The following is a 14,613-nucleotide window of genomic DNA, read 5'->3' as shown; positions in this document are numbered from 1 at the left end:
GGGAACGAAAGAAGAATTATTTTAAGGGAGTAGACTTGATTTTATTCAATCTTTCTGCGTGGTTACACAAATGTGTGACAGGAATGTTTGGACAACAATACTTCTAAAGAGCGTTGAGGTCCATGGAATGCAGTTAAATTCTAAACTCTTAGATTGTTTTAGAGCACATTCTGTAATATAATTCATATATCTTTTTTTCTATCATCACAGTAATCTGAAACAAAATGATCAAAAAAACACAACACAAAATCAGCACTGTCAATTCTATTAATTTTGCCCTCATGTCAGACGCCATTCATGTTATTGTCTGATGTCCTAATAATAATTGACAAAATAATGTATTGTTGTTGTTGATGTTTTTAAAGCATCTTATAAAGTATAACCATCTGCACTGACTTTGTTTTAGGACTTATCTTGTTTAATTTTGTAAAATCCATATGAACTTTATACATCTACATCATCAGGGTTATATATAAGCACACAAGACTCAAGTCACTTCAGGTAAACATTGAAAAGACACCATGAATCAAAATAATAAAATGTACCCAAGATGGCATAAAACACTGTGACTAAATATTGCAAGACAATGTGGTTTGACAGTGAAGAGCACCCCATGTGTGAAAAATATGACTCGGGGAGCAGTAGCATAACCTTTTCTACGATGGTGATCGCATGGCTCTTATACCAGTTAACCCTGTGGTGTGCTGACATTTTTTCTGTAGGAAATATTGTGTATTGTACAGTGGTGGTACCATACGTATGCGGACTTGCGCACATGTGGGCAACTCTGCAAATTTGAGGTGTTTAATTGTTTTAGACACAGTTGTGTGAAATGCAACTACAATTACATTCTGTTTGCATAATATCAGTGAATTATCAGTAAGCTTTCATGATACTACTTCTGCTTCCTTAAGGAGATATTTGCTTGTCAGCTATTTTACATCCTCTTTGTGACTCGTGACTTTTCCATTTGATAGGCGTGTTCTTCTCTCATATGTCTGAAGCTCAGTCATCAGACTTCTTTAATGTATTAAAACACAAAATCATCTTAGTGTCTCGTGTCTTTCCAAACTGATGGGAATATTCTTCTCTCATACACCTGAGGATCAGTCATCAGACGTCATTTGACTGCAGAGCAACATGTGGTTCGTACCTTTACCAGTCAGCCGTCTACAAGTATTATTTGCAATCTATGACATAGGATTTAATTCATCCTGTAGTGATACCAATTGTTAAATGTGCAGAGGTTGTATTGGGCTGCACAGCACATGAAGTGCATATCAATATGCCAATGAAATTTCTCATTCATTGTGGCCATGGAGGCATTGAGATGCAGCATAAGCTGTAATTGATGAAACTTCTTTTTCAATCTTAACACAATCTGCACAAATAAAAAATAATGTTGTGTTGCTACACATACAGTATAGTATATCTTATCTTACTGTATATCTTACACATACAGTATAGTAGAGAGAGAGACACACAGAGAGAGGGGGAGAGAGAGAGAGAGAGAGAGAGAGAGAGAGAGAGAGAGAGAGAGAGAGAGAGAGAGAGAGAGAGAGAATAATGTTTCAAAATGCACCCTTACTTTGTGGATATGTCAATGAACTGGCAATTCATTTTCTTTTCAAATACTTCTTTTCAGATATTGGAAACCGTCACAAAAACTACAAGCAAATCCTATTTTTTTAGAAATATGACTTCTTTAGGAGCAGCACTTTTTCACGTTTTTCTCTATGGGTTTTTCGGTGCACCATCACACCAGTTCTTTGTCAGAAACTGCAACCTCACCATGTTGCCAAACGACACCATGTGCCATGTGTCGTGCTGTGACATGGGCTTGAAAACTGTTCCATTGCAGCTCCCCACTCACGTAAAGGAACTGGATATTTCCCGCAATCACATCTCAAAGATCAAGGTGACAGACTTCAGGAACATCTCAAATCTAAGAGCTCTTAATGTGTCTTACAACAACATTTCATGGATAGATGATGGCGCATTCCAAGATCTTGTTCACCTGCAAGAACTTTTCATGACTAGAAATCAGCTAAAACATATAACCAGAGGCTGTCTACAGGGACTAGTGAGCCTCTCTGTGCTGCGATTAGATCACAATAAAATTGAGGACATTGACCCATCAGCTTTTGATTCACTCTCCAATTTGACACATGTGAATCTGGCAAATAACCGGCTCATAGTCATGGAGTCTGTGAAGGGCATTTTACACTTGCCAAATTTATTTGAGTTAAAAATTGAAAACAATAACATCACTAGCTTTGTGTCTCATAACCTTTCAACTAAACCTCTGCAACTACGCAGACTTGATTTATTTTCAAACCCACTGAAGATGTTCCAGATAACTAACAACATCCTTCCATACCTCTGCTATCTGGATATCTCCTATTGTGGTCATAATAGGTCTTTCCAATGGATTGTGGAGGATCCATCTTTTCTGGGCTCAGTGGAGACACTCAATGTTAGCGGATTACAAACATCAGACGATTTGACAGTAAAAATCGTACAAACCTTCAATTCATCCCTGAAAATGCTCCAAGTCAGTAGCTTAACAACACCACATTTTGAGGACTTTTTAGACAGGACCTGCAGTCGTATACATAAACTTTACTTACTACAACCCAACATCTCAGTACTTAGTGACCGATTATTCAAATCGTGCAATCAATTACAAGAAATACAATTCAGAGACACCACAACATATAAAATGTCCTCACTTGTGTTTGAGGGACTGAATCAACTCCAGACACTAAAAGTAAGAAATACAAACATTACTGAACTCAATAATATTACTCATGTTCTGCCCACAGTTTCATTGCTTGACTTTTCCAATAACAAAATAAAACAGGTCACATGCTCTGATTTCAGCAACCATACAGTTTTGGCTAGGCTATATCTTTACAAGAATCACATTGACAAGATTAGTAAATGCACTTTCCACTATCTTCCAAACCTTAAGTTGCTATTATTGGGGTCCAATAGACTGTTAACTGTGAGAAACGCTTTTAAAGGTCATCTCCCAAAACTGAAGACTTTGGACTTGCACAGCAATAAGATAACTAAACTACATGACGGCACTTTCAGTAAACTGAGTGCTCTTCAATATCTACGCATCTATGATAATCAAATAAACAGCATATCAAAAAATGCATTTGATGGATTAGTACATTTAAAAGAACTGGTCCTTACTGCAAATCACCTTAAACAAAGTGCATTTTCAGATCCAAGAATTTTTAATGGTTTGCAGAACTTGGAACTTCTGAATTTGAATGACAATTCCCTACAGTTTGAAAGTCAAAATCTTACAAATCCACCATTCACAATGTTGAAGTCCCTTAAAGTGCTTATGATTACCGGCCAGAGGCATTTCATGAATATCTTTCCATCTAACCTACTGAAAGGCTTGAGCTCTCTTATTAAACTTCATGGAGTGGACCTCAACATTCAATACATTCACCCAGAGACTTTTGTGTACACTCCCAAGCTTCGGTACCTGGACCTAAGTAAGAACGTATTCACGACAGAAATGTCCTTATCTCCCAAGATATTTCAACCCATTGGTGCGCTGTCTGAGCTCCATTTAAAACACAGTTCACTTCCATCATTAAACTTTATAATTGGTGCAAATCTTACACAACTCAGAAGCCTTCAGGTGATGAACAATCAACTTCAGGGATTCAACCAAACTATAATCGAGTCCCTTCCTAATTTAGAGTATGTTGACCTCCAAAACAACACATTTATTTGTGACTGTAGCAATGAATGGTTACTTCACTGGGCCAAAAAATCAAATCAGACCCAGGTAATATTCTTTAATAAATATCAATGCAGCTATCCCTCAACATTCAAGAGTCAATATCTAGAAAAACTAGAGACAAGCTCCTGCACCTTGAATTTAGAGTTCCTCTACTTTGCAGGAAGCTCCTCTTTGGTAACTGTTACACTCTTGGTATCTTTCATTTACAACTTCATGCGATTTCAGCTGGTATATGCATACTACCTTTTCCTTGCCTACCTCTATGACAAAAATAAAAAGCAGAGACAGAAGCAACATGGCTTCATGTATGATGCCTTCATTTCCTACAACTCCCAGGATGAACTTTGGGTCCTTCGGGAACTGTTGCCCAATCTGGAGGCCGAACAAGGATGTAGACTGTGTTTGCACCATAGGGACTTTGAGCCAGGCAAGCCCATCATAGACAACATTGTAGACGGCATCTACAACAGCCGAAAGACAATCTGTGTGGTGACGCGAAACTACTTGAGGAGCGAGTGGTGCTCCAGGGAGATTCAGGTGGCCAGCTTCAGGCTGTTTGAGGAGAACAATGATGTGCTCATCCTGGTCTTCTTGGAAGACATCCCATCACAACAGCTATCCCCATACCACAGAATGCGGAAACTGGTGAAGAAGCAAACATACCTCTGCTGGCCCAAACCAGGGGAGGATAGGACCATCTTCTGGCAAAAACTACGAATGGCCATGAACACCAAGAAAGAAGAAAATCCCATTCTTTTAGGACAGGAGTAGACTTCTTTGGATTTCACTTTATCTTGATCTGTGTATGGTTACACCAGTAATGTGACAGGAATGTGATAAGAACTTTGGGATACATGGAAGTGTAATGCTGAATTTTAAAATCTTACAGAGCATTCTTTAATTGAGTTCAAAACTTCAACTTTGTGTCTAAACATCTAAATAATCTTAAATGTAATTGATGAAAATAATGTTACATAAGGGATTTAATTAAATTAGTTAATCATGTCTTAATGCATGCAACTATTGATGTTATTGTTTCAAATCCTAATCATTAACATACATGTTTTAAGCTTTATAATTTAAAAAAGTTAAAATAATAAAAAAATAAAAAGTAATAAAAGGCAGTGCAAGTAGTCTTTTAAGAGCATGCCTATATATGCAACCATATTCATTTCGATTTTTGTTTTCTACTTCTTTCCTTTAAAGATGTGGGCTCGTTTTTCAATTGCATTGTACAGTTTATAGTTAATAATATTAAAGTTGTAAAAAGATGTGAAATGATTTGTCTTATTTGACCAGGGGGGTGTAGACTTTTTATAGGCACTGTATACAAGCACAGACACTAGTTCCAATTACTTTGAAGTAAACACCGAAAAGACAGCAAATTGAATCACGTCCTTAAAAAACTGTAATAAATTATACAGTATGTACCAAAGATGGCATAAAGCACTGTGTCTAAATATTGTGAGATTAACACGGTCTGGGAGCAGAGAGAGCCCCTTCATGTAATGATTAGGGCTGTAAGGATAATGTATCGAATCGAGAAATCGTGATACACAGAGTCACAATACTGTATCGTGATGCAAGAAAGCAGTATCGTGATACACCCTTTCAAAGTTCTGTTACCCTTCAGTCCCGAAAACAACCACATGATATGATGTGATGGTTCTTCCAAGCTTCAAATGAGATGCATTTTAGAAATCGTGTAATGTAACGAATTGTAGGTCAAAAAACGTGATACGAACTGAATCGTGAGTTGAGTATATCGTTACAGCCCTAGTAATGATGTAAACCCAGAGTCCATGAAAGTTCACCAAGCTGATAGATGCGGCCTCTTCCCCGCGAGCCCCTTTATGGGGGACCCTGTCAATAATGGCAAGAGATTGGGTGTCTGTGGAATGAGAAATGTCTGCGCGAGCCGATTAAATCACATTAATTCCAAGTCCGTCTCTGAACAACTGGCACTCTGGTGGTGATTCATGGCAGAGGCCGGCATTTTAATTCATGCTAGACTAGAGACTTCCTCCCCTCTCCTTCCACACACACACACACGCACACACACACACACACACACACACGCACGCACGAACGCACACACACAAGCATGCACACAATCAGACACAGACACGCACAAATACACACACAGGCTTGCTTTTTGCTAATTGTGGGGACCTTGCATTGACCGAATTTGTGGGGACCGCAATTTGGTCCCCCCAAAAAGGCCCTTTCTCAGTTTTTTGTATCCTCACAAAAGTAACACATAAGTACATAAACAGGCACACACACACGCACACACACACACACACACACACACACACACACACACACACACACACGCACACACACACACACACACACACACACACACTGTTCCACTTTCTCAGGGCTGAGAGGAGCCAGGATGAGCCACCTTCATAAAACCTGACGAGGCCACACTGAATGTCACCAGCATTTCAATCTCGCCTCTGGTTGAAATGTGTGACAAACCCCACACACATGCACGCACACTCACACGTGTGCGCGCACACACACGCGCACACACACACACACACACACACACACACACACACACACACACACACACACACACACACACACACACACACACACAAACACTGTTGCCTGTACTGAAGTCAAAAGGAGGCACAACACACACTCCAGTACATCACACACACACACACACACAAACACATGGCTGCCACCTGCTCAAATGGAAGGATGTACAACAACACTAAACTACACACACTGACGAGAGTGATAGGCAGCAGATCAAAAATCAAGGCTGTATAACACAACATAAAACTCTTCCTGCACTGCTCACATCAGCCATTGGCAGCGTGGCATTTCCAGGCTACTCCCATAGCATGCTCTGTGGCGGATGAAATTAGATGGAAAAGGTCATCCTAATGTGACATTCAATGACCTTGACAGACAGGGAAAAAATATAGTCCTGGATGCCTCCTGATTACCGTACATGTGACAGACGTGACACTGACACTTGTGGACCTCCTGCTGTATGCAATAATACAACTCTCTGATGGTTGAAATCAACTCCATTAGAGATAGCATTTAGACCCACTCAAAAATAGTGTACATTTTCTTTTAAATCTATGGTCAGTGTAACTTTGTCAGAGTAAAATTTTACTCAGTATATTGTATGAATATTAACACTGGAGTGTGAAGAAGATCATCTGTAGAGTTACAATTACACTGGTCACCTGCAGAATTTCACACTGACTTTTGATTCCAGTGTTGGAGTGATTTGACTCTCCAGACTGTTGTAAAAGCTCTATATGGAGTTATTAAAGATTCCTCTGGAGTTCTGACAAATCATTTCATATTGTGTAGTATTACTGATCAAGCTGTATTACACAGACGTGTTTACGATACAAAACAAGGGTACAAGGATGCAAGTATGGTTACTTGGTATATACATAGACACTTTCGTGCTGCATGCAACGAAATGAACGGCCAGTGCAAAAAAAGTATGCAGAAGATGGATGTGTGCGTGTGCGTGTGTGTATGTCAATCGAATAATAAGGAGGAGTTTAATAAGTGAATGGCTTCAAGATAGAAACTCCTTCTCAGACTCTTTGTCTTTACCCTACTGTATGTCACCTGACGGACTTCAGTTTCCTGAATGGTCTTTATACTGGATGAGATTGGTCTTTACTGTCTGTGTATGAATATTACAAACAGAAAACCTCTTTAATAAGCATAGTGCAAAATCACCCTTTAGAAGGAGGCATTTTTTGCTGTGAGTCTGCGATGCTGTGTGTGTGTATATAACCACGTCCCTTAAATCTGTCGCTCAATCTGTTCTGCGAGGTCCAGACGAAAGCAGTTTTAATTTTTTTTAAGTGTTCGCACCAGCTGGTCTGTGGACTTTGAAGGAAACCCAAGCCAACATTATCCCATCAGGCCTAACAATAGTTTTCAATGGAAATGAGACAGCTTTTCATTAAACCCAAAAGCAACCCCCAAAAGTAGTAAATGAACATCTGGCAACGCAAAGGAGCCCCTGACAAGGTAACCTTGAGCGGCTGACATGAAACATTACACCGCGCTGCCGTTGCACAGACAGGAACGATGCTTATCTAGAGATTTATACTTCTGTGTGTACCGCACCGCACACTCCCCGTCTTTTTCACAGCTCAACACGTACCGTACCGTACTAGGTAGGCTACATCTGTGTTTCCAGGAATAATGCACTAGCTATAGGACCTAAACCTGCTTCAAGACGGCCTGCTTAGTAGTGGCCGTAGAGGCCTTGTAGTGAGCTAATTATGTATAAGCTCCTTTGTGTAGGCCAAACTCTGTACTGGGCTAACCCCTGACCTTTCGAACAGCGCTGGTGACACTACAGAGATGGTGTCTGTAATCTCCCAGAGATACCGGTGTCTGCATAAAATAGCATAACATAACACAGGGAAGCTGACTGGGCAAAGGGATCAGTTGTACTGGGCCCATGGAAAGGGGGGGGATTTGGTCCCCATTACATAATATGTATTGAGTGGGGGGACCTTGCGGATGACTTTGTCCCGGGCCCGGCCAAAGCTGTCAGTAGCCTTGGCATAACCACACCAATTGCCACCGCCATCAATCACTCTTGGCCTCTCCTTAGATGTCCTCCACCACCCCCTTTCTCTCTCTCTCTCTCTCTCTCTCTCTCTCTCTCTCTCTCTCTCTCTCTCTCTCTCTCTCTCTCTCACACACACACACAGACAGACAGACAGACAGACACACACAAAGACAGACACACACAGACAGACACAGACACACCCACAGACACACACACACACACACACACACACACACACACACACACAGACACAGACACACACACACACACACACACACACACACACACACACACACACACACACACACACACACACACACACACACACACACACACACACACACACCCTGGACAGCCAGCCACGCCACGCCACGCCACGCCAATGGGTCAGGGACACCACCTAGTGTTGGCACACACAGCATCTTCCCCGTCTGCATCCAACATCCAGCAAACAACGTCAAACATCCATGGACTCCGGCCAGGGTTTTCCCCAGCACTTTATTGTAAAGGTGCCCTGTCCACCTAGGACTAGGTCCTCTGAAACATTACAGACTTTATGTTGTGAATGTCATTTCCAAAGTTGCTTCACCAAAACGTATTTCACATCACATTTCTTTTGACAGTGCACAACCTACAAGTAGTTTGCCAATGACGATGGGAACTGGATGGGTAATGATCATGGGTACTGGAGACTCCAACATGTCTGAATATAAAAGCAAGGTTGGTTCGGCAGTTATTTGTGATCAGGTGTTGAATTTCACCTCAGATCTGCACATCCACAGTGCACATCCGTCCGTGGCGCGGAACAAACGACAGCTTAGAGCTAATATGTGACTCACTCACGCACAGCAGAACTAGTCCAACCTTTTAAAACCCCAAATAATCCTTGCATGTGTCGAGCGCTAATCAGTGCAACTGGACAAACACACACACACACACACACACACACACACACACACACACACCCTTGCCCTCTCACTGACCTTTCAGATTAGGAGCACTGGTCAAGGTTGTGTGGGGGTGATATGTATGAAACGGCTAATTGGCTGTCGAACATCACAGTTGCTGCTGGACATACTATAATGTACTAGTAGGGATGCAAACAATTAATCAATTAATAAACTTTGATAGATCAATGCGTTAATCGATTAAAAAACATTAATTGCAATTAATCGACAATTCAACTGACAAGAGACCCAGGTGAAATGGGCATGTGAAGAGTGTGTGTGAAGAGGGAATATTTAAATCACCTTTGGATTAAAGAATTGAAATACAATTAATTTAAATGTGGTATTTTATCAACGCTTATCAATTAATCTTAAGTCGATCAATAAGACTATCAACTAATGATTAATGAATTCATCGATAATTTGCGTCCCTATGTACTACTATGTGTTATTGCTAAGTCATAATAAGGTATCAAATGAAGAGCTTCGTTCAAAAGTGGCTTATATCCATTTTGGACATTTTTGCATTGAATTTTATTGGAAAATGCCTTTTATGTGGGTTTAAAAAGTATGTTCTCAAAATCTTTGAATAGCAAGAATTCACACATAGACGAAAGAACATCTGAACAGTCATTTCCAATAATAAAATGCAAAAGATAAAAAAAGGTGTTTAGGTCATTCTGCAACGAAACTCTTCAAATCAACTTGGAGTACTGGTCATGTCAGAGATTTATTGTGTGATTTAGCACAGTGTTAGGGCTGAGCGATATGGAAAAAAACCCAATATCACGATATGGATTACTTTATATCACGATAACGATATATATCACGATATAGCACAATTACATACGTTTTCAGTTATTCTCTTTATTTGCTCTTTATTTTTTCATGTCGCAAAACAACCTTTCTTTAAAATGGATATTTTTATTCTTATTTTTACACTTATATTAACTTACAGTGTGTATTGTGACAACATGAAATGTAATTAAATGATATTCAATCATATAAAATTGATAAAATTACTATCACGATATAAACGATATAGGAGAAAGGTCACGATATACACTTTTAAATCACGATAACGATATATATCGTCATATTGCCCAGCCCTACACAGTGTTGTAATGGATAGAGGTTATTTTATACGTACGTAATGGTGCTCTGTGTGTGACAGATATGGCTACCACTATACAGCTACAGGTATCATGCAAGTGGTTAGTGTTGTTTGTAATCTCTATGAGTATCTGCCTATGTTGTCATTTTTGTTGGATTTTCCCGCTGTCAAGCAGCTTCGAGCAGTTTTTTTGCGGCATTTCCTTTCCAATATCCCAATGCAAAATGTAAAAGAAACCACTACTTGTAGGCTAACTATCTTCTGTAAAGATATTGAAAACGTGTCGTATCGCAAGCCTAGGGGCTGCAGCAGCACACAGACAAATGTGTGTGTGTGTGTCTGTCTGTCAGTGCTATCAGCTGCAGACGTTAACAGGCCAGACCAGGCCAGACCATAACACAGGAGCAAATATAGCCAGCGCACTTTGGACTCAACACAAGGTCACATTTGCCACTCGTATTCTTTCAATATCACAGCACCACAGACACGCTCTCTCTCTTTCTCTCTCTCTCTCTCTCTCTCTCTCTCTCTCTCTCTCTCTCTCTCTCTATGTGTCTGTCTGCTCGTCTCACCCCACATGCACAGGGTGGGCTTGCCTTAAAATAAACCTTCTCACCGGCCTGGCTTCTTCCCTCTGCCCTCCCTCATTGACAGCTATCATATGAGACCAATGACTACGACGGGTTTCTCGTCAGCTGTTGGTGTGGTGGAATCAGCTGGCCCCTCCACTCCCTCCAGCCCGCTGCACCCCCCACCCCCCCAAATCTGCTACACATGCTGCCATCCACCACCCCACACCGTCCCACCTCCCCCAGCACAGACCACACCAACCTGCAACCCACACCTCCACCACCACCACACCAGTGAATCCTCGACCTACACCACCTCCACAGCCCCAGTAAATTCCCAACTCACACCTCTCCACAGCACCAATGAATCCCAACTCACACCTCTCCAGCTCTCCACCACACCAACGCATGCTCGAACCCACACCTTGCCACCTCCTTCCACACAAGGAAGCCACCCCAGGCCCTTAACCTCCATCCCCCAACTCAAGGGCCGGCACACATCTTCCCATGCCAAGCCACCCCGGCCTCTGTACCATGATCCCCCACTCGAGGCACACATATTCCCATGCTGAGCCACCCCGGCCCCCTTCCTCCCCATGCCGAGCCACCCCGGCCCCCACCTCCCCCTGCCAAGTCAGCCCGGTGACTCCTCCCTGGGCAGAGGGTGACTCTCTCGCGGGAGAGAGGAGCGAGGAGGGGCGAGGAGGGGAGCAAGGGGAGAGACTTTGCTACCACCCACACTGTTGATTTAAGCTCTCCTGTTTCACTGGGGCCACAGCTGTCGCGCCAGTACACCAGGGCCAGGCCCAGGGCCTCCAGTCCCGTCCCGTCCCGATCAGGCCCCTGCTCCTACTCCTGCTCCTCTCATACAGTACATACAGTGATTTTTCTCGAATATTCCTGAAATTCCTGATTTTCCAACCTACAAAATTGCATTTATAGACCACTTTCGCCATAGATAACATGCAATGCACTCATAACAGTGTATAATGTCCTGCCTTTTGTGGTTAGCTGTGAATTTACCTGTATTTTGCCATCATGCATGGGCCTCAACTTTTTTTAACATGTTTTTTTTTTGGGCCTTGTATGCCTTTAATGTAGACAGGACAGTGAAGAGACAACAAGAAGGAAGTGGGAGAGAGAGACGGGACAGGGCCAGGAAAGGACCCAGGCCGGGAATCGAACCTGGGCCACCCGCATATGCTGCGGTGTGTTAACGCGCTGCGCCACAGCACCCCAGACCTCAACTTTACTAACAAGTCTAGATGGACATAGTGTCACTTTGTAGTTCTCTCCATTGGAGACACAGTTCTGCTTTAAACCAATGAAGACAAAAACTAAATGGTATATTAACATAACATAAAGAATGAATGAATCAGTCAGTAAAACTCTCAGTCCAAAAAAAACTATTGTGGGCTCTTGTGGTCCTACTAAACATGCAAATCCTATTGTGCAATGCTCATACAAATGCATATTAAGGGTTCATAAACAAACAATAAACCATCACAAAATGCATCAGTATCTCAACTGTCTCCATTGCCACTGCCTGTGTGGTACAGCGCCAGACAGCTTAGTCTTATGGATAATAGCATCCACAAACCTACAATGGCAAATACACTGATGCATGAGAATATACAAACAGTTTGTTACACACATGTCCTTGAAGATGGTCATTCGTCTTAGTACAAAATTAGAGCTTGATAGTGTTAAGTTTCAAGTTCCAAAAAGATGTCCAGTTCCAGAAAACCAAACTCTTACAACACAGTGTGAAGCACATTAAACTCTGGACACTCCATCTCTTCAATTGTCCTACCAGCACTATCAACAACAGTCCTTGTGACATCTTGAAGTGCAGTGTGAATAGAATGAGAAGTGACCAATGAGATGCTTCACAGAGGGATGTGCTTGTCATGACAACGCGTGCAGGACACTGATGAGCAACTGTGCATACCTCTGCCCCGTCATGACGGACAAAGCCAGCCCTCCCTCGCTGTGACTGCTTATTTTAAAGGCACTTAAAGGGCTCGATGCTGGTTTTAAAAGGCACTGTATTCACTTCATATTTTCGCATTGACACAGTGCAACATGCTATTGTGAACTTCATGTGACTGGAGAGCACTGCATTGCAAAAGCAAAAAACATAAACCGACAAGCGGACAAGCATTTACAATGTGCATTTACAAGCTGCCATGTGCAATAATGTGTATTAGGTATTTGTCTATCTATGTCTTGTATCTATGTATCTATATGAGCTGTCAGACACCTTAATTTCCCTCTGAATTAATAGAAGTACTCTACTCTACTCTATTACTAATCTTCACTGACATGTCTACAGGCTACCAATACACCTCTCTGTATAGAGTGCAGAAAGTCTCCATTAAGAAAGTTGTCTGCTCTCTACAGCTGCAGGTGAGATTGTGCAGACCCACGCATAAAGAGCTGACAGGTAAATGGAGAGTTATGAATTCCTGAATGTCTTATTGATTTGCCTATATACAGTACCCTATATACCCTCGGGTCACGAAAACTCTTGACACACACACACACACACACACACACACACACACACACACACACACACACACACACACACACACGGTGAACTTAAACCAAGACTGTTTTAAGTTCAGAGATTACATAATACAGACTACAGTCATTTATAAAGTTCAGTTTGCATGCGAAGTACACTAGTGACGTAGCCTACAGTAGCCTATATACCTCGCTTCTAGAGGAAACTTCGTCCCAAACAATATCACTGCTTCATGGTATAGGGAACTTCACAATCTTTCCTTTGAAAGGTCTATGCAGGACCTGGCTGGCGTTAACCTGGAGTAGGCTATAAAACATAGCCTACTCGAGCGTCTTTCCCCGTTCTTCTCCTGGGAACTCTGCTAGGATTTGAAGGAGAGATATCTTGCTCAATATAATTTACGAGAAAGGATGGGGCAGTGCAGAGATAAGGAACAAGTTAAACAGTACGAAGAAGAGAAAATAAACCATCCTAAAGACAGCTTGAGTCAAGTTGTAAGGAGTGGCGCGCGCTCCATTCGAGTTTCAAAACGACAGCTAAAGTTTATGCGTTACAATGTAGAACATTCGGGAACAAATCATGCAACTTCACTGAATTAACTTCATTCACCTTACCTACCTTTAATACTGATTCCCAAACCTCCAACGTCTTGCTTGGTCACGCGCACCGTGCGCTTCACGTTGGTGATGGTCTCCGGTACCGGAGACGAGGCAAGGTTGGCCGGGTCACCGTTGACTGCTCCTGCGGGCACCGGAGCGGCTTTCGCGGCTTCATCCCCTCCAACTTCTCCCGGAGTTAGTGTCAATGTGTCTTCGGTTAAAGTGGCCAACACACGGATCCAACGGTCCACGGTTATACGAAGTTCTAACAGTCCGGTTTTCTGTGCCTTCATCGCGGCAGCCATGTTCAACGCATTCCTGGAATACCACTTGACGAGCTGGCAGTCCTGTAAAGAGATAGGGGTGGGGAGAGATGCCAAGAGATACAGCCCCCTCCTCCAACTCTCTCTCTCTCTCTCTCTCTCTCTCTCTCTCTCTCTCTCTCTCTCTCTCTCTCTCTCTCTCTCTCTCTCTCTCTCTCTCTCTCTCTCTCTCCTGAC

General features: G+C 42.2%; 2 protein-coding genes across 3 annotated transcripts in view; one reads left to right on the top strand and one right to left on the bottom strand.

Moving 5' to 3' along the window:
* Positions 1-14,613, bottom strand: part of snta1 (syntrophin, alpha 1) — a 96,426-nt gene extending 81,813 nt beyond the window's left edge. The window contains exon 1 of one of the 2 annotated variants that reach the window (XM_063215147.1): positions 14,133-14,613. In XM_063215147.1, coding sequence (XP_063071217.1) covers positions 14,133-14,418 — 286 coding nt within the window. In that variant the 5' untranslated portion in view covers positions 14,419-14,613. The remainder of the gene's footprint in view (positions 1-14,132) is intronic. The other variant, XM_063215146.1, reaches the window with a different exon arrangement.
* LOC134462227 (toll-like receptor 13) lies at positions 1,540-5,055 on the top strand. The gene has a single exon (XM_063215141.1). The coding sequence runs from the start codon at positions 1,577-1,579 to the stop codon at positions 4,541-4,543; it is 2,967 nt and encodes a 988-aa protein (XP_063071211.1). The 5' UTR covers positions 1,540-1,576; the 3' UTR covers positions 4,544-5,055.

This window comes from Engraulis encrasicolus, chromosome 14, assembly GCF_034702125.1.
Source record: "Engraulis encrasicolus isolate BLACKSEA-1 chromosome 14, IST_EnEncr_1.0, whole genome shotgun sequence".
Classification (NCBI taxonomy): domain Eukaryota; kingdom Metazoa; phylum Chordata; class Actinopteri; order Clupeiformes; family Engraulidae; genus Engraulis; species Engraulis encrasicolus.
Note: the sequence above shows the minus strand (reverse complement) of the source record. Positions and strands in the feature narration are given on the sequence as shown.